Below are 22,815 nucleotides of genomic sequence, written 5' to 3'. Positions count from 1 at the left end.
GCCTATTACTTGGCCAATGTCCTTGGAAGCTAACTATGACTGAGCAGGAGGAAATTGTGTGGATTTGATACGTATTACCACGGACTACTAACTACTGTGTGTTGCAACAAAACTGTGTCCATACATAAATGGTAAAGGAGTAAAATCAATGCTGACCAGGGAAGAGACGATAATTTCCTGGTTGGTAAAAATTTGCCAGTAGCCTAGTAGTTAAAAAGTCAAGTGGAAAACTGGCTATGTACCTATAGCTATTAAGTCGTCAGCTACAATAGGTATCATTACATAGATTCAGTGCTCAATTTGGGGCGGAAGCGCATTCCAGTACCTCTCTTTTGGAAAGATAAATATACTAACATAAATAGGTATTAATCACATATGGGTTACAGTTCCAGCACCTCATTTTTTTACAAATCGAGCACTGCATAGACTAACTTGAAGTAGGATCCTTACAAATTGATAACACATTATAACAAAACTCAATAGAAACTTTAATTGGAATGTTTTTAGAGGATTTACAATTTGATAACATAAAAGTATATAAACAACATGACAAATCATACAAACACGTAAACTTTTTTAAATTTCAAAACTTGTTTATTAGTTTCTTTTTTTTAAAATATATAAAACACTTCAATGTTAAGTCATCATTGGCTATTTGCTGTAAAATTACGAATTCAAAACCATCCTTTAAGCTGTAGTTGCCTCTTCCATATCCAGAAACTAGTATAGATCCTTAACAGAGGAGAACTATCCCTCTTATCATAAACAAGCTCACTCACAGGGGCGGCTCTAGGAATAATTTTTGGCTATGCCTGACAAGGATCAATAAGGAGTTTGATAAGAGGTTTGAGGGGCTTCCCTGCAAAGAGGGGGGAATTTAAAAAATTAATTGCAAAATAATGAGTTTTAATGCTTTCCCTTTATTACATGTAATTAAATGTCCTTATTTATTTGCCCTGGCCTCTGGAGCCGCCCCTGCTGACTCACATATCATTAAAAAACATTTCTTTGAGTACAGTAAGTTTTTTGTTCACGTCAATACAATAAGTTACAAGTTCATAATAATTTATAATGGTTGTCTTTACAATAATCATTGAGTGTGAATTAGTTGAGAATATGATAAAATTATATAATGTAAAACATGCTGTATTACATGAATCCGTATAAAATGTTTATAAATTAACACAAATACCCAACCAATAAAAGTATTAAATCACCTTACAAATAATATGATCACAGTTAACATAAAGAATATAAACTAAAACTATATTCAGGGTGTCTAGTTTATTTCCATTATAAAATTCAAGACTAATTCCAGACTTTTCAAGACTAATTCCAGATTTTTCAAGACTAGTTTTTTCAACAATTAGTGGGTGTTGATACCAAAATGTATCGATTCTCGATTCTTGATACCAATACCAATTTTTATAGCTTAACCAAATTTTCTGAATAATACTACACCAACCTCATAAAGTAGTATTATGATAATGTGGTGTTTTCAAGTAAAGAAATAATACAGCAATAAAAAAATCTAACTAGCAAATTTGGTTTATTCTATCATGAAATCTTCCACGTACCGTACACATCATCATCATTAATATCATCATTGACTGCAGCGGTTACAGAAACGTGATCGTCGTCGTCCGCGATAACGGCAAAATCATGAACATTTCCCGCGGCCTTGTAGACATCAATGACATCATCGTCGTCTCCCGAGGACTCAGATACGTCATCGTCATCGTCCGCAATCGCGGCAGAATCATGAACATTTCCCGCGGCCGTGTAGACATCATCGTCATCTCCCGCGGTCACGGAAACGTCATCGTCATCTCCTGCGGTCACGGAAACGTCATCGTCGTCGTCCGCGATCGCGACAAAATCATGAACATTTCTTGTGGCCGAGCAGATATCATCGTCGTCTCCCGTGGTCACGGAAACGTCATCATCGTCTCCTGCGGTCACGGAAACGTCATCGTCATCTCCCTCAATCGCGGCAAAATCATGAACATTTCCCGCGGCCGAGCAGAAATCATCGTCGTCTCCCGCGGTCACGGAAACGTCGTTGTAATCTCCCGCGGTCACGGAAACGTAATCGTCATCGTCCGCGATCGCGGCAAAATCAAGGACATTTCCCGCGGCCGTGTAGACATCATCGTCGTCTCCCGCGGTCACGGAAACGTCATCGTCGTCTCCCGCAGTCACGGAAACGCCATCGTCGTCGTCCGCGATCGCGGCAAAATCATGAACATTTCCCACGGCTGTTTAGACATCACCGTCATCTCCCGCGGTCACGGAAACGTTATCGTCGTCGTCCGCGATCACGGCAAAATCATGAACCTTTCCCGCTGCCGTGTAGGCATCATTGTCGTCTCCCGCGGTCACGGAAACGTCATCGTCGTCTCCCGCGGTCACGGAAACGTCATCGTAGTCTCCCGCTGTCACAGAAACGTCATCGTCGTGTCTCGTGGTTTCGGAAACGTCATCGTCGTCGTCCACTATCGCGGCAAAATCGTGAACATTTCCCGAGGCCGTGTAGACATAATCATTGGCTTTTGCGGTTACGTAAACGCAAGACGACGATCGCGGCAAAATCATGAAAATTCCCGACTTTGAAATCAAATTTAAGACTAAATCCCGACTTTTCAAGACCATTTTGAAATTCAATACTAATTCCCGACTTTCCCGATTTTCCCGACTACTAGACACCCTGTATATTAATATATATATATATTAATATGTGTGGCATTATGTTGTAATATTTGTGGTAGGAGCTGTTTCCTAGTTGTCTATGATAAAAAAATTATATAAAAAAATTTACCTTTTATTTTTTTCATATTTGTTTGCTGTAGTATTTTATAATTAGGAGGAAAGCTAAACAATTTATTTCAAGCTGGACGAACCGCAGCATTTCAAATGACTTGCTTATGTATTTGGTTAAATAATCAAATTACAATTTCACAAAGTGTGTCATGAGCTTAAGAGGATAAAATCACTCTTTGATAAAAAACAAACATCTACCATTCATGGCTTCAGTAAAACGTACTAAGCTCAGAGTTTGCAAATTAGCTATCCAACAATTAGTCATCAAAGGACCAAATAAATCTAAAGTTAAAAACTATAATAAATTTAAAATAAGATTTGAAGTACAGAAATAGATTGGAATGGTTTATCTTTGCTATCTGACTAATACATGTGTATGTACAAAGGTTTTTTCTGGAATGTGACGATTCAGTTGAGCTATTAGTAAGAAATTTAATTGCACTTTGGATGTAACACTGACAAAGAAGGAAGATTCAACATTTCATGACGAGGCAAAAGCCCTAGTTGTCTTTCAATTGTTGACTGTTAAGTTATGCCGTGATGCACAACAGAGCAGAGCAGTAATATATGACAAAGAGAGAGAGGGGAGAGGAGAATGTCATTACAGGATGGCTACATTGTGCAGACGAAACTACAACCTCACAACTACCCAAATTTTGTGTCTTAAATATATTCCCTGTATCCCCCTTAGTTATCGGTTAGAAACTTCTGATCTTAAAATCAATTATATTATTAATCTAATAGAAGAACTTTCTGACCTAAAAGAAAGACAACACCTTATGCCATCTATTTTGAGACAAAACACCTTATGGAGTTATATTTAATATTCCTCTCTCTTGACCAACAAACCTGCATGTAAATACATAACCTAAGAAGACTTTATGTCCGTTTTCATCTGTGATGCCAACAAGTCTGCCATCTCTTCTGGATTGTCCAAAACAAACACATGGCGAAACTGCTCCCCTAAAACTTTGGCATTAATATCTGGGAATGCTTGTTTTAAAGAGTCCATGTACGAAAGTGGTGCCCATCCATCTTTCCGGGCAAAGTAAACATGCATTTTGCGCCAATTGGAATTGAGAACCTGAAATCAAATACAGTTCTGTAATTAAATAAAATTTACATAAGTAAAACTTTACTGAATAAATAACACAGTTTACACAACTATAATACAACAGGCCGCAATCAACTTGATGTACGTTGCTTGCATATGCCTCAGAATAAATCGAGACTCATAACCCAGAAGCGCCATCCGTTTCTTCAACAAACTCCCAGCTGCCACGAAGACCATGTATTGGATTTTTGAAATAAGAATATGCCTAAATGTTAATCGGGAATGTGAACTATCATCATGCCAAATTTCAGCCCAATCCATCCAGTAATTTATGCGTGATTTGAGCAACACACACACACACACACACACACACAAACTTTCAGATTTATAATATTATAATTAGTAAGATAAGATAAGATAAACGTCCTACTATATCCACTATAAAAAGTATGAAGGCAAACTGTAAACCATTGGAACGAGTAGTTCCTATTCACAAAAAAGGTGGCAAAAGGGATTTCAATAACTATCCAGTGTCATTGGTGCCTATTGTAGGTAAATTAATTGAACAGGTTGTAAAGCACTAGGTATGAGCACACTTTGATAGATTCAACCTTTTTCTGCATGTCAGTTTGGTTTCTGAGTGGAAGGTCAATTACGGATGCCATTGATTGCTTTGTTTCGAGAGTTTTGGAAGCTTTTGAGGGAAGAAGTTAAGCTCAGGTGACTGTGTGTGATCTAAGCAAATGCTTTTGATGGTGTTGATAGAATACTTTCTTGCTGGCTAAATTGGAGCACTATGGCATCCATTGTTGTCCTCCCCAATTAATTTCTTATTCTTATTTAAGTGGTTGATCACAGTTTGTTGATGCAAAGGGTCAAGGGCGTCCCAGGGGGGGGGGGTCAGGGGGGTCATGACCCCCCCAAAATATTTTTTATATATATAAACTATTATACCAGGGGAACTTTAATAATTTGTATTGCAAATCGTTCTGTCAAATTGAAATTCATTGAAGTCTTTACACTTGTGGCGAATGAAATGACTAATTACAAACTCTAACCTAAAACTCAACGTTCGAGTCTGACTGTTTTTTTTTTGTACGTTATGAAAAGTAGGGAAGATCGGCAGACGACGGACACCTTCAGCCATATACAGCAACGGCAGTGTCCGATGCTGACATTCGACGTTCGGCCGCATTCTTCTTCTTATTTAATTTTTCGGCATTTAATGTTATCATTCATTTGAACCTAGGTGATTGAAAACTTGAATTAGGTTTGGGTATTGGATAAAGAAAAGAAGTTGTATCAATAGTCAAAGCTTGAAAGGTAGTTGAATATTAATTTATCTGAGTTGAGCGTTAGGAATTTGTAATTACAGTAATGTAATTCAATGATTACCGTAGCAAATTTCAAAACTTTCAATATTAAATAGTATTCATATTTAGAGCACCTGATATCATATTTAAGAATACCACAACCCAATTGACATGTTGCTAGCTATAAAACAACAACAAAATGGTAGTGTCTCAGACATAGATGTGGAAGGGACAGATTTAATTCCCAGCACAACCACGAAATCGTTGCACAAAAACTTTATTCTCACGTTGACCCCTTGTAAAATGTCACTGGCACTGGCGTAGAAAAAATGAGAACACTGAGAACCAATTCTCCAGGCGGTAGCAGTGACGGGACGCCGACGGCAACGTTAGTTGGGTAGTGTACTTTGTGTAGGTTAACTGTTGCTTACTGGGCAGGTATAATGCAGTCGTTTTGGGTCCAAGTTCTTAAACACTTCTTAGATAAAATGAGTTCTCTGGTTCGAAATCTTGGTCTGATTTTGGACATTTTCCGTTTAGCATGCACATTGGCACCAGTTGAAAGCATGGTGGAAGGAAAATACATCCACCATGAGTTGAAAGGGTGTTTTCGTAAATCAATAATGCTTGAATGTGTTGTAATGTTGCGGTATTCCTTTGATATTAAAACCCCAAGTCTCAAGAATGCAAAAACATGACATTATACAGGTTTAGTTCTTTGACCTTTAAATAAACTGGGAAGCTTGAACACATTAAACTAGGCCCTCAAAATAGCTTCAAAACCACTCGTTTTAGCACGTTATTTCCAAATTTTTCCCCTTTGCTGGGGTATGAAATACCCCCCAGGCCCCCCCCCCAAAAATATATGTCTAGGACCGCCCTTGCAAAGGGTGTGCATTCCAGATGCATTGAAGTTAAAACCGGGGATCCAAAAGGCTCAGTCCTTGGCCCGCTTCTCATTTGATTTCTGTCAATGATTTGCCACTTAGTATTGAGAGTTCCCAAACCACAATGTTTGCAGATGATACAACATTCTTAACTGTCCACACAGATTATAATCGATTAAACTTAGCTGTAGAACAGAGAATGAGACAATTACAAGCTGGTGATTGGTTTGGGTTTTAAATCTACTTCTTAATGTGGATAAAAGATACTCTATGGATACCTAGTTTGCCATACAAAAAACAAAGATTTAAGCTCAGATATAAATTGTAAAGAGGACAGGCCAATAAAAATCCTCTGTGTGTCGACTGACAGCAGCCTTTCTTGGTCAGCTCATATAGATTTTGTCTTTTCAAAACTGTCAAGAGTTATTTATTAAGTGAATAGGTTAAAAACCGTTATTATATCCGTGTACCCTATTTTGCATTATTTCAGTCAGTGTTAAGCTATAGACTGATTCTATGGCGAAACAGTAGTAATATAAGTGATGTTTTGTTACTTCAGAAAAAGGCAGTTAGAATAGTAATGAGATCAGCTCATAAGCAGACTCCACACGCTTCGGTATATTAGAAGGCCGGCCTTAAGGCAAACCAAGAAATAGGGGGGTCTCCACATGCTCCGGAATATACGAAGGCAAGCATTGAGGTGCTTCTGTTTGTTTGTGCAACATGGCATCAACGGATGATGAAAACTCTTGCTGTTGTTGGTTTGTTGTTAGCTATAAACTGTAGTGAAAATAAAGAGAGATGAAAGTTATGGACTTAAGATTGGTTACAGAAAAGGCAAGTTTATTCATATGTAAAATTATTGAATGATCTGAGGCAGTCAATTATCAAAACAAAATATTATCAAAAATTATCAATTATCAAAACAATTTTTCTAGTAATTTTTTGTAAGCCGTTCCCTTTTGAGGTCATCGTAATCTTTTGATGTTGTCAACCAAAAACACGACGATTCTTTAAATATAGCAATAAAGTCCACCTGGTTTTGTTTAGCTCTGGACATGATATTTTTAGCAAACACATGCGGAACGCACCCACACGCCTCGTCCGGCCTTCAGGCGCAACTGGCCTACCATTCTATAATTGTTGGCCCGGTGATGTGGGTTATTCAACATAGCACACACTCATTTCACTGATTTAGCCTCTAGGTGGTGATAAAATAAACTTAACAATTATGTGTTTTTACCTCAATATCCAATTCCAAAATCTTCTCCATTTCGTCTAAGGCCAGATTGAAGACACGTCGCAGAACAGAGGGTAGAGTCAGAATACAAACAGCATCCATACAATGGCTGTCTACATTGTGTTGACGAGTCAGGTAAAACCATCCACTAATAAGGAACACTCTGCACTTGTGTGAGAAATGAGAAAATACCTGTGAAAATATGTAAAAATTGTAGCTCCCACCGGGCTATAATACAGAAAAATAAATCTATATATTAATTTGAAACAGTTTTTCTTTGTCACAGCTAATTTTAGAGAGCGGCTGGGCGTAGAAACTTGGTAGGGGTATCTAAAGAAAGGTCTTGGTCTATAGATGAGCCATAAAAAAAAAAACAATTTAAATTTACTTGGGGTTCTGCCCCAAAGGTCTTTAAAGTTCCCTCCCCAGATTTGTTTACGACCATATGGATAATTTTAGACTACTTTTTAATGAAACAGCTGATAAGATTTAATAATTGTTGATATTCTCATCTTTAAGTTCTGCTATAACTTCTTCTGAAGCTTAAATTTTGTCTTCCAGCTCTACGTAGCACTCAGTTTTTTTAGTCTTTTTCCCTGATGTAGTTCTTTTTTTAATAATTTATTTTCGTTTAGTAGTGCATTCCCGACCTCTGAGGCCAGGCTTAAAGATGTTTCATGGTCTAAGTTTTCATTTTTCTAGAGAGACCAAGTATTTTGGTTTCTATATCCTCAATATCATTAAGTTTTAGTAGTTTCAACGTCATATTTGCATTTATAATACAACCAGGATGCAATTTCATGCATGGTAAGCTTCTTGAATTTATTTTCTGGCCTCATTCAAGCATCGGGAATGATGCCACTTTTGCAGGGACCAGTGCAGCAAATAGCTTGGTATTTAACAATCAGATTACAAATACCACAAGTTTGTTTGGACATGGTTTAATCAGAGCCTAGCTGATAACAAACTTAAGCTAATGTTTACAACATTCTGTATTCTTTAGCTAAATTAGGCAATGATTCTAGGCACTTTTGGGGGAAATGTGGTTTTCATCCTGAGATTCCCGTTTGCCATATTTACGAATGTGAGTAAAATAGATTGATCAATATGCGAATTTGGGTTAAATTAAGGGTTTTGAAGTTAGTTTAGATTTGGGAGATTGGTTTTACCTAATCCAACCTAGTTTCAAAGGACTTAATGCAGTCACGAAATTGCATAAAGAACGAAACCATCTACATGGTTTTTAAGACATCAAAGGAACTTGCCAACGTAATAGAAGTTTGGTTATGTTAGAATATTTCAGGTTAGGTTGGGTTCAATTCGGTTAGCTGTTATTTTCAGTGTAACACTTATGTTAAAATACCCACATAACCTACTGAAATGAACATAAAGTAAAAAAAAACAAACTAGTATTTTGTCCATCCCGTTAATGTGTTTGACAACCTTAAAACAAATTTTGGGTCAAAATGGCGTTTGCCCCAATAGTGCCAGAGGAAAAGAGTGCCTAGGACCGCCTAACTTAGCTGAAGAGTCCAAAAGTTTGTCAAAATCGCATGATTAGCCTAAATTACCTTAAAACATTTTCTTGTCTTTCTCGTTGGGAGTATTCATCATCAAGCCTTGTTAAACTCTTTGTTATTGGTCTAGATAGAGAAATAAGTCCTAACGGGGTAAATTAAATAAAAACTGTATAACTGCACAACAGCTTAGTAACCTACACAATAAAAAAATATCGTAATAATGCAAATTATTACGTTTCCGTTTCCAACTATGTAAACATATTATTTTGACATATTCAGTAAATTCTTATTAAATCTTATCAGCTGTTTCATTAAAAAGTAGTCTAAAACTATCCATATGGTCGTAAACAAATCTGGGGAGGGAACTTTAAAGACCAAGTAAATTTACCTCGTTTCTCTTTTGATGGCTCATCTACAGACCAAGACCTTTCTTTAGACAACCCTACCAAGTTTCTACGCCCAGACGTTCTCTAAAATTAGCTGTGACAAAGAAAAACAGTTATAAATCAAGCAATGTATCAACTAATTAGGGATGGACGAGATTGGACTTTTAGTTCAACACGAGACAAGATTTTTAGTTCTCATAAAATTTTGAGACGAGATCGAGACGGGATTTCCCTTTTCATACACAACGGGAAATGTACGTTCGACATTATTACCTGATTCTCTAAGATGACTGTTTGGATACAAAAATAATAATAATAGGACAAATATTTAAAATCTTTTATTAACAAAACATCACCATAAAAAATTTATATTTATTACACCTAACTTATTGGTGATATCAGTTAGGATAGAGTTAAACTTATCCTAAAATAAAATAAATCATAAAATAAAAGCAATATTAATTTGTATAAAATAGTTACTTGTTTTGGCTTTGTTTGTTTACAAAACTTCTCAAATGATAAAATAATTAAAGTAATATTTACATGTAAAGAATTAATTAAATTAGAACGCCTTCGAAAAGGAAACGCAACTACAAAGCGCTCCTGTATTGCGAGTATTGCATTAACTTTCTGCAGGCGTTTTTTATTTTATTTAAAAAAAATTTTATTCTCGTCTCGAAAAAATCTCAATCAAAAATAAATCTCGTCTCGTATAACGAGATTAAAAATTTCCCGTAATTAGGAGACTTGACCATCCCTACAACTAATAATAGGCATGACTAGAATTAAAACAAAATTCATCAGATTCTTAAAGAGTTATGAAATTTTTGTCAATCATATCTACTTACCCAAGCTAAGAATAGAATCACAGACATGAAGTAGGCCAAAAGCCGACTAAGGAACTTTCCATTGGGTGTTTGAGCAATTCTTTCTAACGTAGGCATAAGCAAGAAGCACTTCTTTACATTCTTTGCTACTTGTTCATCTTTAAGCAGCTCTGAGACTATCTTTGCTCCAAGAGAATGTCCAATAAGGATCAATTTCCTGTTAGCTGGAGCAAAACTTTTTATAAAGGATAGCTTGTGAGCGACTTGGCCAGACATATCATACAAGTTTGGGTCTTGAGGGAACTTCAACTTAGAAGATTTTGGTGGAACTTCATGACCTATGATAAAAAAACAATCAATCAAGATATGTATTTACAGTACCTTTATTTCTAAATATTTGGAAATTTTAACCAAAGGCATATATTAATAATACTGTGAGGTCTCTCACCACAAATTTTCTCCGACAGCTGTACAGTGGGAAATCAAGAGTGCAGTGGAGACACATGAGTACAGTGCAGCCTGTATAACGAGTTGCAGAGAAAACCAAATCCAAATGCTTTCTTACTAGAGAAATCCGAGCTGGCCCCCTTCCTGCTATAGAAATCCGGGCATTTGGCTGGCCTGCTAGAGAAATCCTAGCAGTCTGCTCTTCTGCTAGAGAAATCCGAGCAGTCTGCTTTCCTGCTAGAGGAATCCAAGCTGTTCCGCTATCCTGCCAGAGAAGCCCAAGCATCCCCTAAAGGACTGTTCACACCGGCGTAGCCAGACGTATAATTACTTTTTCGAAATACGTAGCTGACATAGCTCTTAATGTAATTCATAGAGAGTGTTCACAAGGGCGTATTAATACGTGAGCTATGGCAGCTACGGCGCTGCCGCTACGCCGGCTAGCTACGCGTAGCTCGTATAGCCGAATATGCGCATGCGCATTAGCACACGGGGCTGTCACCGCCACCCTCCCTCCACCTCATAATTAATTTATAAGTGGTAATGTTGGACTATAACATAAAAATTCACTATGACTTAAAAAATCATTAAATCGCATTAATCTATCACATTAAAATTAGACTATAACATAACAATCTTAAGACAACTTTATATGATCAATATAATAATACTTCATCATACGTGTACTTAATGTCCCCAAAATTTTTTTGTTTATGCTTGCAAATCCCCTTATCAAAAACAATGTCTCTCTTAATATGGTTTATTATGGTTCATATAATGGGCTTAAATTTATGAAACACTAGTGGAAATACCCGTGCTTCGCTACGGAAACTTTCAAATTGGTTGAAATTAAAAATAGATTAGTGTTTAAGTGCCAACAACCTTCTGTGTACAATTCAGCTACAACCTGCTTTGCTCCAAACCATGTCATATTAAAGCAGCTATTATAATGTCTCACCCAGTCCATAAAGTGTGTATGCTCAGGGTGGTTGCCCATGTTCATGCTAGTGTTGCGAACAATGATGAAGTTAGTGTAGCAGCTGTGAATTCTCTAGATGTCGCTGAAGAATTGGAAGTCAATGCCTAAGTTGGCATTACTATTTGCTGATGACACAACATTGGTGACGGAAGGTAGATGTATTGAACGGGTTAAGAGGGAAGCAAGTACATTGCTGGAGACAACAATGGAGTGGTTCGCTTCAAATAAGTTAAAATTAAACGAGGACAAGACCCAACTCCTGATCTGCACTCTTGGGAGACAAATTGCTGCTGAAGAGAATCAACCAGTAAAGTTGCTTGGTTTCTGGCTTGACCAGAAATTAAACTGGGATCACCATATAGCCCAGATTTGCACCAAATTATCTCGAGTGATCTTCCTCCTCAGAAAGCTAAGTCATGTGGTCACTGAGCAGTACCTTGTTACTGTCTATTTCTCGCTGTTCCACAGCCATATCTTGTATGGTATACTCATTTGGGGTCACGCTCCCGCATGCAGTAGATTGTTGATACTCCAAAAGGAGGCGTTGAGAGTGATAACCTCTACTGAAATAACAGGCAAAGATTTTACTCATAGGCCTATCTTTCAACGTCTCGGCATACTGACTGTTTATGGACAATATGTCCTCAATTGTCTGATACACGTACGCCAGAACATCTCTAAGTATGGAAGAAGACAAGATATACATCAGCATAACACCAGGAACGCTAGAAACCTCGACACCCCTCAATGCAGACTGTCCAAATCCCTGAATAGCTTCCCAGTGACCGCAATTAAACTCTACAATAGTCTGCCTGAAGAAGTCAGAAGTATGGATGTGGCTGGGTTTAAAACCTCAGTGAAGGAAAAACTTCAAAATAGGCCTATTTACACATTTAAAGAATTAGATGACGTGCCACTTTTTTAACTCGCCGCCATCTCAGTTTACTTTTTAAAATAAATTTGACGCAGTCCATCCGGAATCCCGGTCAGAGACGAAGCCTTCAAGTATCCAAGTAAGTAAGTAAGTATGACCAGACTGCATAAAGGTAGTAGCTTTGCATTTACCACCATTGCAGCAAATGCCCGGTGTTTCTTCTTTCCATTTAAGGCCTCGCAGTACTTAAATTTGAACGTCGTGGTATCTATCGCCACCGAGCTATCTCCTTCATAGTCTATTTTCCAGTTGTATCTCATTGCTCATAGATTTTTCACCATCCATTGAATCTTTGTCGAATGTCTTTCATGATGAGTTTCTTCATATTTTATGCTTGCGTTCCTCACCTGCTTTTTCCTTTGTTTGTCTGTGCAACTGCTACGCCATTTACGCCTTGATGTATTTTGTTGAGATTCCGGGATCGGCTGATAGGCTAATTGGGAGGAACGGGCTCTTTTTGTGGCTTTAAAACATCGAAGTACCCGCTAGACTAGACAGGGATTGTGTAAATCTGAGTCTTTTCATGGGATTACGTTCATCACCCAACTTGACATATAATTCACCCTTCCGATAAAGGAACCTCATAAACAAATATGAATAGTTGTGCCGCAACCAGCTCACACAACCCACCAAAGGCAAATGGCTTAGACATTTCATAGAAGTATTTGAAATTAAGGTAATTATTCCCGTTACTGTTGTGGGATAAGATTGAGAAGTAGTCCCAGTTCCTCACAACCGACGAACCAGAGGCCATTCCATCATGAACCTCACAACATGTTCAACAATTGCTTTGAGCACAGTTAGTGTGTGTAAGGTGAATTATGAATGAGAGTGATGTAAATAAACTCGCACCATCTCCTCTGATGTGAATGATATTAACATTAAGTGGAACCATAGATAAAACATACTCCTCAAGGTGGAACGAACTCGTCATTAACATTTAAAATCTCAGTGTCCATACTATGAAACGGTTTAAAAAACTACAAAACTATTAACAGAACTATAGGTAGGCTATCATAAGATCATACAAATTAAAATGCAATAAAAAACTAAGCTCAATTCTACTTTCTTCAACACTAATCACAATCATACATATTTGAAGTGGATAAAACTAAAAAATCCCAATGAATTAGGTTAACTTCACTGACACACAACTCTAATATAACAGCTGATGATTAAATAAATTGCAGACAAATGTAAACAAAACCCAAAACTAATTATTCTTCCTAAACAAAATCCATGCCAACTTTGGCCTCCTTTGGGGCGGGGCCAATTGGGAATTTTGTAAAATCGCTTCTTATTGTCTGCCTAAGCTATGAGAGGAATATGTATGCAAAATCTCATGCTTCTAGGTGCTATGGTTTGGCCTGTGCGTTGATCGGAATTTCGCATTTATATATAAAGATTATTGAATTATTTCTAGACTTTACTTACACCATAGACTATTATATTATGTAATCCTTATGTATAAGCAAAATTATTGCATGTTTTCTGGTAATATTTTTTTATATTATAATATAGCGCAAAAATTATAGTCTACTATATACGGCCTAACATTAGAGTGAAATATTTTTGTCAACATTAACACATTAATCAACAGACTTTTCAGTGTACTATAAAAGCTGCAATTAAACCGTGGCAATCTCAACTGAAATTCATGAAACACTAATAAAAATAAAGAATAAATTAACAAATATAAACTAATATAAAATAATATAATAAAATAAATGAACAATCACCGGCTCACTGGCTACGTAGCTGCGGTGTGAACAGTGCACTTGCGACGTATTAATACACCGAGTACGTCTGCAGACGTCTGGCAACGCCGGTGTGAACAGGCCTTAAATGACATTGAAGAGCGGTTCTTAAACTGGTTAATATCTTTTGCCAGATTTATTTTGCCAGTTCCTGTGTAACAGCCATGTCTATCTGAGGCCCATTTAACCCTTTTTCCTAAGCCGAAAACCAACTTCAGACCCCTGGAAAGATCCCAGCACACGGCTAAAGCTAAGCGAATAACAATACCTTGGCATAATTGTCAATAATATATTGACACTATTCAATGTAAGTACCAATCATGTACAAAGCTCATGGACAAACAAAGATATTTTGATTTGATAACCTGTTTTTAGGAGAGGAGAGAAAATGCTTTTTCACCACACTATGATTATTTTAGCTGTTTTACATACGTTAATTGGTGGCTGAAAGTTACGTTTTGCTGGCCATGCTAGCTGTCAATGTCATTTGGGGACCGAGCAGGTTTTTACATCCCTAGGGTCATGTCCCCTGCAAAATCAGCTGCCCGCTTACTTTCTTAAAACATGAATGCATATTAAATACACAATCAGTATCCATAGCATTGCAATAGAATTCTTTTATTGTCACCGCTGCCTAGCAACTATTTTTTATTATTTTTGCTGATTCCTCAAATTATTTCTTCTCATAACCTTAAAGTTGTAGTTGTGTTGACTATCAGTATGCATTATTATTGAGGTGAACAGTGGTAAAAGGGTATAGTGTGGTGAAAAATAGCGTTTGTACCACGGACCGAAATGGTTTTGCAGCTCTCCATTGTTTTAAGTTCTCGAGTTTGTCTCGAACTTAAAAACTATCTCGAGCCGGCAAAACCTCATTTTCGGCCCTAGGTACGAAATATACTATTACACACACAGGTGGTCAGTATGTGGTTTGAGACTTCTGAATGGATCAGACTTATTGCTAAATATCCCTCTTTACTCTGTTGGACAAAGACCTGGGATCGTTTGTTATATCATATTTCTTCAAGTCAGGCCAACATGAAATTTAAGCCCTAGGACTCGCACCATTTCAGGCATTCAGTTCTTCTATGACCTAGACTACATCTTGGTCAGTGTTAAGTCAAGCTTCTTGGGACAGAGAATACCCTTGACAAAATGTAACACACAGGTACAATTAATTGTCCTCACCTTCTGTCATCATTGGCATGACTGTGTCTTCCACTGACAGCTAGCAGTCCAACATTATGTTGAGCCTCTAGGCGGGACCTTTACTAACGTGGGCAGCGGAAAAAAGTGTGTTCAGGAGTGCTAGGCAGTAGATGCAATCAGATGTCTTGGCTTTGCTCATGTGATACTGTGATAGACTGGAAAAATCTGTGTCCTGTCAGAAATTGGGTGAAGTAATAATCCACCTCTCCAAACCTCGGCGGTTTGGGAAGTAACCCAAGGTTGCTCTTGCTGAATCAGTCTCCTTGTCTAATGTCCATTGTATCCATGTCTTTTGTTCCCAGATCTCCTGCGAGAGCTGGTAGGTGCGGGTGCGCTCCTCTCTTTTTGTGTAGTATAGTGTATTTATAATATTGGCGCAAACTGCTTGGAATGGAAAAAGTGTGCCAAAATCAACTTGAGCTTAGCTCCCAACTTTGTTGGGTCAAAATGAGTAATGGAAATTGGAAACGGTGCTTTTTAGTCAGCCAGCTTTGCTATGATAGTGTAGTTGCCCAAAATAGGCTACAACCAATCTTGGGCCCTGCTTAGTGTTTAGGTTTCAGATCAACATGATACGCTAATAGAGTTCTTTTTAGCATCGTGTATGAGGTGACAAACGTGAAGGGCTTAATGAGTATAAACAAATTGTAATGGAGATACAACAGAGCTTTTTATGTCCCTTAGCAAAGAATCAAATCAGAACTGAGATAAACCGTTTACTGTAGAATCAGAATCAGAATCAGAATTTTTTATTGCCATAATAATACATAAATGTACAGGGCAAAAGTCACTAAAACTAAACAAATAAAATCAGACCCATTAAAATAAGATACAAACTTCAAAAGGTACAAACTATTTACAATTTAAAAACGAAGAAACACTGTAAAATTCCTTATCAACTAGATATTCCCTCAGACCACGCTTAAATTTTTTTAAATCATGTTCGCCCTTGATTGAGTTAGGAAGAGAATTAAAAAGACGGATACACATGGAGAATGATTGGTTTTTATGGAAAGTGGTACGAGATAGTGGAATATGTAGGTTAAAGTTCCTCCTGAGATTGTAGCTGTGGTGAGATGACCCTCTAATATGAAACATTGTCGAATTTTTTCTTAAGAAGGTCAAAGATTCAAAAATGAAAATTGATGGGAAGGTCAGCATATTATTTGTACGAAAGACAGATCTACAAGACTCTCTATATTTTAGGTTGAAGATTAATCTGTTAATCTGTAGGTAACAAATTGGACAAAACATAGGCTAAGCATTAGGGGTCTGCGGGTAGTGAAATATTAAGTTCGGGCGGGTTCGGGTTTGGGTACTGAAAAGATCACTTCGAGTCCGGGTAATTTTCGGGTCGGGCTCAAAATGACAAAAATTCAATTTTCGAGTATTTTTCAGGTTTTAATTGATATTTTACCGAACAAATGTTTCATGCCTGCTCTTACAAATATTTTATTTACCAGTATCAATAATATTAAGCATTCATTGTTGTAAAGTCGTAAATGTTTTTGCACAATATGGCTCTTGAATAAAATTAGTTGATATTGGGGGTTTAATTCCTGTCGTTGGAAACTTTACGTTTGAAATAAGGAATTTTTTGTCACAGTGGAAATGTTGTGTAATGGAGATGGATAAGTTGGGATACTGATTCTAATAAAATATTGAAATTAAAGTTTGTAGGATTAAGAAACCATTTAGTTGAAATAGGGTCGTCATTTGCTCATGTGTTTTAAGTTTAGACTTTTCATTGTCTGTGAAGCTGTGTCACGTTCTCGGTGTGAGTGTGCATCGATGAGACGTTAGACCCTGAGATGAGGTACTGAAGTTTGAAGGTTTTCGCTGTGAAGCTATTCCTTTACACGCAAGTTGCCAAAAGATTTAGTCCTGTCTGTGAAAAATACGGGTTAGCGTTATAAAGACGAGGTTACATAGCGAACATACTGAAGGTTACTTATTGAAGGTTTTTCCAATTCCTTCAAAGCCTATAATGAAATATGAAGCTTGAATTTTATTTCGAACTGATTGGACTATCTCATATGTAATGACTTTCTGCTCCTCAACTAGGCCTACATATCCAAGCTGTTCTTTGGCTAGCCTGTTCCTCCTGGATGTTGAAGAGGTGTGTTGTGATTTGTGCCCTCATAACAACTGGCTAAGGCCGATGAAAAGCTTTGCAGTTTGTAACGAGCTGACAAAAAATTGCTTCTGGTTGCTGCAGCACGATGTTGTACGCCTGTTCGGGTTTTTTTTGTCTAAGGAATTCTTCGCTAAATGCGTCTGTGAAGGTGTCGTACAGTTATTGTATGTTAGAGGTATGCCTACCAGTGTGAGTTTATTTGCAGCTTCCTCCAACTACCATCCGAAGGTCCTCTAAAAACTTGGGCCTCTAGCGTGGAGAGTACTAAAGATAATATCGTTTGATATCGGTGAGATTGAAGGTGAATTTTTGTTCGATGCATTTGGTGTTATTCTTGCGGACGTCCCATTGAGAGACAAAGTAAACTGGTCGTCATAGATAATGTCAAGTCAAAGAACAGCCCTACCAGTACAGTAGAACCTCTTTAATCCGAACTAATTGGGACCGGGAGTAGTTCGGATTATTGAATAGTTCGGATTACAGAACATATTGTTGTTTTTACATAACAAAAGCTAGGGAAAAGTGAAAAATGCTTTATAAAGCAAAACACAGTGTTTATTTAATACAGTAGTAAACATAAGGAATAAACGGTAGGCCTACTATACATTACAATTGAAATAATTATGGTTCGTACATCAATAAATACAGTATAGGCCTACATACAATAAAAAACTACTGTACTGTGTATAGAGTACAGAAATTAGTGGACGTTCGGATTACAGGGGTTCGGATTAAAGAGGTTCTATTGTAAAAGATTTGGGAAAGTATTTATACGCTTAAATCAAAGTTTTGGTTGGTCTAATCCACCTTATAAATAGGCCTAAATCAGTTAGCTGATCAAATAACTTAGATTAAGTTATATCAATATTTTAAGTTAAAATTAAATTATGAAATAAACTTAGGCTGGGCCTAAATTGATTTTTTAACCCTCCGAGTGTCCCTAGTTTTGGCCTTAATGTCTGCATATTTTTTGCGCATTTGCAAGGTTTTATTAAAACGGATCTGAGAAGCTTAAAAACAATGTTAATTATACTGTCCTATATACCATTTTGTTTGGAAAATCATGGTCTTCAATATTATACATAAAACATAAGCAACATTTTTTTCAAAAAATGTTTTTAGGTAAAAAAAAATATTTTGGAAAATTTTCAAAAAAAAAATAAGTTTGCGCTCAATGAAATTGTATAATTATAGACCTATAAATATTTGAAAATAGCCACTTTGTTCTAAATTTTATGAGGATTCCAAAAATATAATAATATAAGGAAGTAGATTTGCAAATAAATAAGTTATGGGCAAAAAACAGATTTCGGTACATAGCGTTTAGCTAAGAATGCATAGCCTAACCATAGCTAGGAATCTGGCTGATAATTTACATCAATATCACTACCTACTTCTTCAGGATCATCAACCAGCCCTTGAAAATCACTTAAATCTTCTTATAATGCACCACGTATATCACTACTTTTGATTTTTAACACAAAAACAATGATAAACGTAATAAAACACATCAGTCATCGGTGGGAGGTTAACCAAGCTGTTTAAAAATACGCACGTCATCTGTCTGCTACAATTATGATCGGCTCGAGAAAAAAAAAGCGCTTAGAGACAGACTTAGGGAGAAAGCTTAGAATGTGCAAAATAAAACGATACCTAACTCGATCCAGTTCAATCCGATTTTGTCAGTCATAGAGCCTTCGCCGTAAACAGTGTTTGTGAGTCGATGCATCGACACAACTACACAAAGTGTGTTATGTGTCGAAGCATCGACAAATAACATTCGGAGGGTTAAGAATCTTCTGAAATGTGAATAAATTGTATCTAGGTATTTTTTTGGTGAAGATAAAGATAAAATATTTAATCATTTACTATGATTCAAATTGATGAAGAAATAAGGAGGTTAAGGCCTTCCAACAAAAAAAAACACTTAAAAAATTATAATAGGCTAGGCCTAAGTTATAGGCTAGCTTATAGGCCTGGATGTTACTTTTAGCACAGAAAACATACTACTATAATCCAGAATGCCAACCGCATGGTAAAATGCATTAGCATAAGTGTTTTGAGAGAGCTTTGCCTGTCAATTCGTAGGCAGCGCCACCAGCGTTGCCATGCACTCAGCATAGCAACGCTGGTGGCGCTGCCTATGAATTGACAGGCAAAGCTCTCTCAAAACACTTAATGCTTTTTACCATGCGGTTAGCATTCCGGGTTATAAGTTTAGTAGTATGTTTTCTGTGCTTTTAGTAAGATCTTACATGATGGGATGATGGTAAGGGTTCCCTTACAGTAAAATTTACAAATACAACACAAGTATATGAGCAACAAACATATTGCTTGTGTCTGCCAAGCAATGTTTACTTCTTAAACCAGACATTAAGTTAACTTAAACTTTCATTTTTATCGGTGTTTTAGCCTAAGACCCAAGTCAACAAAAGGGAAACCCCTTGATGTGAAGTTGAGGATAACTTAACTTACAACTCCAGCCGAGCTCTTCTGTGGAAGACTAACTTAGTAATGCTTGGTAAAATTTTACCGAACAGGGTTTATTAAGTAGGCCTAACATTGGCACTGACCTGTATGACATGCTATCCAAACAGGAACTCCCAACTCTTGATGTAGAGAGCTGAGGAAGTTGTGATAAAATGAAGTTATACCAGGGTTTCCTGGGATAAATATTATGATATCACTACCACTACTCTCCCCTAACGAATCCTCAATCCATCCACCCCAAGTCTGAACTCTGGTTGGGACTTGGTTTACATCAATCCATCCTTCACGGTATGTCATTCTAAAAAGAACCAAGTTATAACGTAAAAAGAAAATTACAATAAGTTTGACTTAATAGTATAACACCTATGAAGCAGATATGTAAGTTAAAAGCCTGTTTAAAACATTATTTAACTTCCTGTGGTTTCAAAATGTTAGTGAGAATTAAAAAAGTTAATTTTACATCAATTCAATATGAGGTCTAAGTTACTAACTTACCTACTTGTACTTATAAAAGCAACACTTTGATATCTGACTAAATCATAGTCTATAGCTTAGGCCTACAAAATTGTACAACTAACAACTGTCAGGTATTTTCAATTGTACAGTCACATCTACACTAAAGGTTATGTAGGGTGATGGTGTCATAGTTTATAACTGTAGTTATAACCTAGTTTACATTAAAATATACATATCAAATAATCAATTTCAGAATAATATTAGGTTATCAAATAATCAAATAAGAAAGCTAGTTGTAAATCTAACCTGAAAATTTGATACTAAAAATGGGTTGTGTATAAAACTGTGATCATTCCACTCACAACATAATATGAATGAGAAAGAAATTAATTTGTAGACTTCAACTATATAACTCCAGAGTAAGAGTACTGAAATCAAGGAAGTTTACATAGACCTTGAACTGTAAATAATCGACATAAGATTAATAAAACAGCACAACAATTACAATTACTTGACAAACAACCCTTCAACCCTTGCCTTAAACAAATCAGAATCAGACAAAATCAAGATCAAGCCTAAGCAAGGCCATGGTTGAAGGTTGAAGACTTCTCTGTGGGTTAGGTTTGTTTGTATGATTTTTTTTTAATTTCAGCCGGGAGCCGAAACGGCACACGGAAGATTTCTCAGGTACCGTTTGACGTCACTAACTGCTGACGTCAATTTGAGGGAAGACCAATACCGCAACGATACGAATATGAGCCATCGGCCTCAATGGTGTAGTGGGTAGCGTGGCGGGTTGATAATCTGAATGTGCGGGGTTCGAATCCCGCTGGTAGCACTAACTTTTTGTCAACAATTTTTTTCATATCAGCAAGTTTGGTTCGTTTGGTTAGGTTATGACAGTTTGATTTTATAATTAAAAATTATAAAATTGAATTTTATAATTAAAAATTATAAAATTGAATTTTAGGCATTTATAATTTTATTTTATGAACAAAACTATTTTTTAGATTAGTAAACCTTCATTCGATTTTTCCATTATCAGCACGTTTGGTTAGTTTGGTTATGTTATGACAGTTTAATTTAATTATAGAAAAATTATAAAATTGTCTGTTCTTCAGACGCAGCAGTTAGTGACGTCAGCAGTTAGTGACGTCAAACGGCACCTGAGAAATCTCCCGTGTGCCCCACCGGCCTGGAGCCACCAAACAACAACAGCAGTCAGCACAGCAATAAATCAACAGCTGTTTGTTTTGTTTAGGTGTTTTATTTCAGTGTAACCACATAAGTATCACGAAATGTCATTCATAATTTTACATAGCCTATTTTATGCTATATTATTCTTCGTTCTTGTAGGCACAATAGAATGCGTGAGGTCTCATACCTTATAATGCCATAGCTTATAATCGTGAATTTGTTCCATAGATTATAATCTTGAAAATGTGGCATAGCTCATAATCAGTTATAAGCTACGCCACACTTTCACGAAAAATTATAAGCTATGCCACCATTTCTCTAAATCATTGGTATGAAACGATTTCAAGTTTCACAACTTATGATGGTCAAATAGTGGCGCAGCTTATAATTCCGATTTTGTTCTATAGCTTATAATCCGGATTTTAGCGAATTTCCCTAATATTGATACATCGAAAAAATCATCGATAATAATGAATGTTCCCTTTAACATAAAAGTATCTTTTTATTGGATCAACTATTCCACGGCTGCCTTTGGCGGCCGTGACTATTCCTATTCCCCTCCTCTATTAATTAAAGTAAGAACCCTCACTGACTGACCACGGCCACCTAAAAAGTTGGTCGTGGACTGACTCATCACTAATTTTTACACTTATGACTGGCTGGCTAGACCATTTAGGTATTTTTACACTGAGAGAAAAGAAAAATTACAATATTTGCCCTTATTTATTTATTTATGGTTACATCATTTTTCAGAGTTGACATGCCGATATTAATACAAATACAATATTGAAAGATTGAAAGTTGAAAAAAAAGTAATAACGAATGCAAGTGAAATGTTGAATAATATGAAATGAGCATAACTACTTGCCTAATTAAATTAGCTTCCCTTCTACGGCCTATACGTAAACCAAATTTGCTCCCCATGTATTTCTTGTGGGAGTTAAATTTGGTTTTTCTTTGCCGAGTTCGTTTGGCTCTTCTACCCGACCGATTTTCATGATTGATGTTTCATATTGAAGGTATGCCCACAAAGATTTCACATCAAGCATCGGCATATATTTACCTACTGTATTCTTTGATAAAAAACATAATTTGATTACCTTTTGAATTCTTACTTCAATTTAAGATGGATTTCACCAGTTATAATTATATAATCCTATAT

At 36.6% G+C, this 22,815-nt stretch overlaps 1 protein-coding gene across 2 annotated transcripts; it reads right to left on the bottom strand.

Annotated features, from left to right (window-relative positions):
• Positions 1-464: 464 nt before the first annotated feature.
• Positions 465-21,024, bottom strand: LOC128986056 (lipid droplet-associated hydrolase-like). 2 transcript variants are annotated; one of them, XM_054406151.1, is made up of 5 exons: positions 20,763-21,024; positions 20,084-20,298; positions 10,069-10,385; positions 7,318-7,506; positions 465-3,904 (listed from the first exon to the last, which is right to left on the bottom strand). In XM_054406151.1, exons 2-5 carry the CDS (start codon positions 20,295-20,297, stop codon positions 3,689-3,691), a joined length of 936 nt encoding a protein of 311 aa, XP_054262126.1. In that variant the 5' UTR covers position 20,298; positions 20,763-21,024; the 3' UTR covers positions 465-3,688. The 2 variants fall into 2 exon arrangements, with proteins under 2 accessions (XP_054262126.1, XP_054262127.1); XM_054406152.1 differs by lacking the exon at positions 20,763-21,024 and adding an exon at positions 20,496-20,585.
• Between the last annotated feature and the right edge of the window lie 1,791 nt (positions 21,025-22,815).

This window comes from Macrosteles quadrilineatus, unplaced genomic scaffold (assembly GCF_028750875.1).
Source record: "Macrosteles quadrilineatus isolate MER2022 unplaced genomic scaffold, UCM_ALF_1.0 Scaffold_2__2_contigs__length_208266976, whole genome shotgun sequence".
In the NCBI taxonomy this organism is placed as follows: Eukaryota; Metazoa; Arthropoda; class Insecta; order Hemiptera; family Cicadellidae; genus Macrosteles; species Macrosteles quadrilineatus.
This window is presented reverse-complemented; position numbering and strand designations above follow the sequence as displayed.

Coding starts and splice junctions, on each gene's coding strand:
- LOC128986056 (XM_054406151.1), bottom strand. CDS start 20,297: ATGACATACCGTGAAGGATGGATTGATGTAAACCAAGTCCCAACCAGA. Junction 7,507..10,068: donor TGATTCTATTCTTAGCTTGG/GTAAGTAGATAT, acceptor ATATTTTCACAG/GTATTTTCTCATTTCTCACA. Junction 3,905..7,317: donor TTTTGGAATTGGATATTGAG/GTAAAAACACAT, acceptor ATTTGATTTCAG/GTTCTCAATTCCAATTGGCG.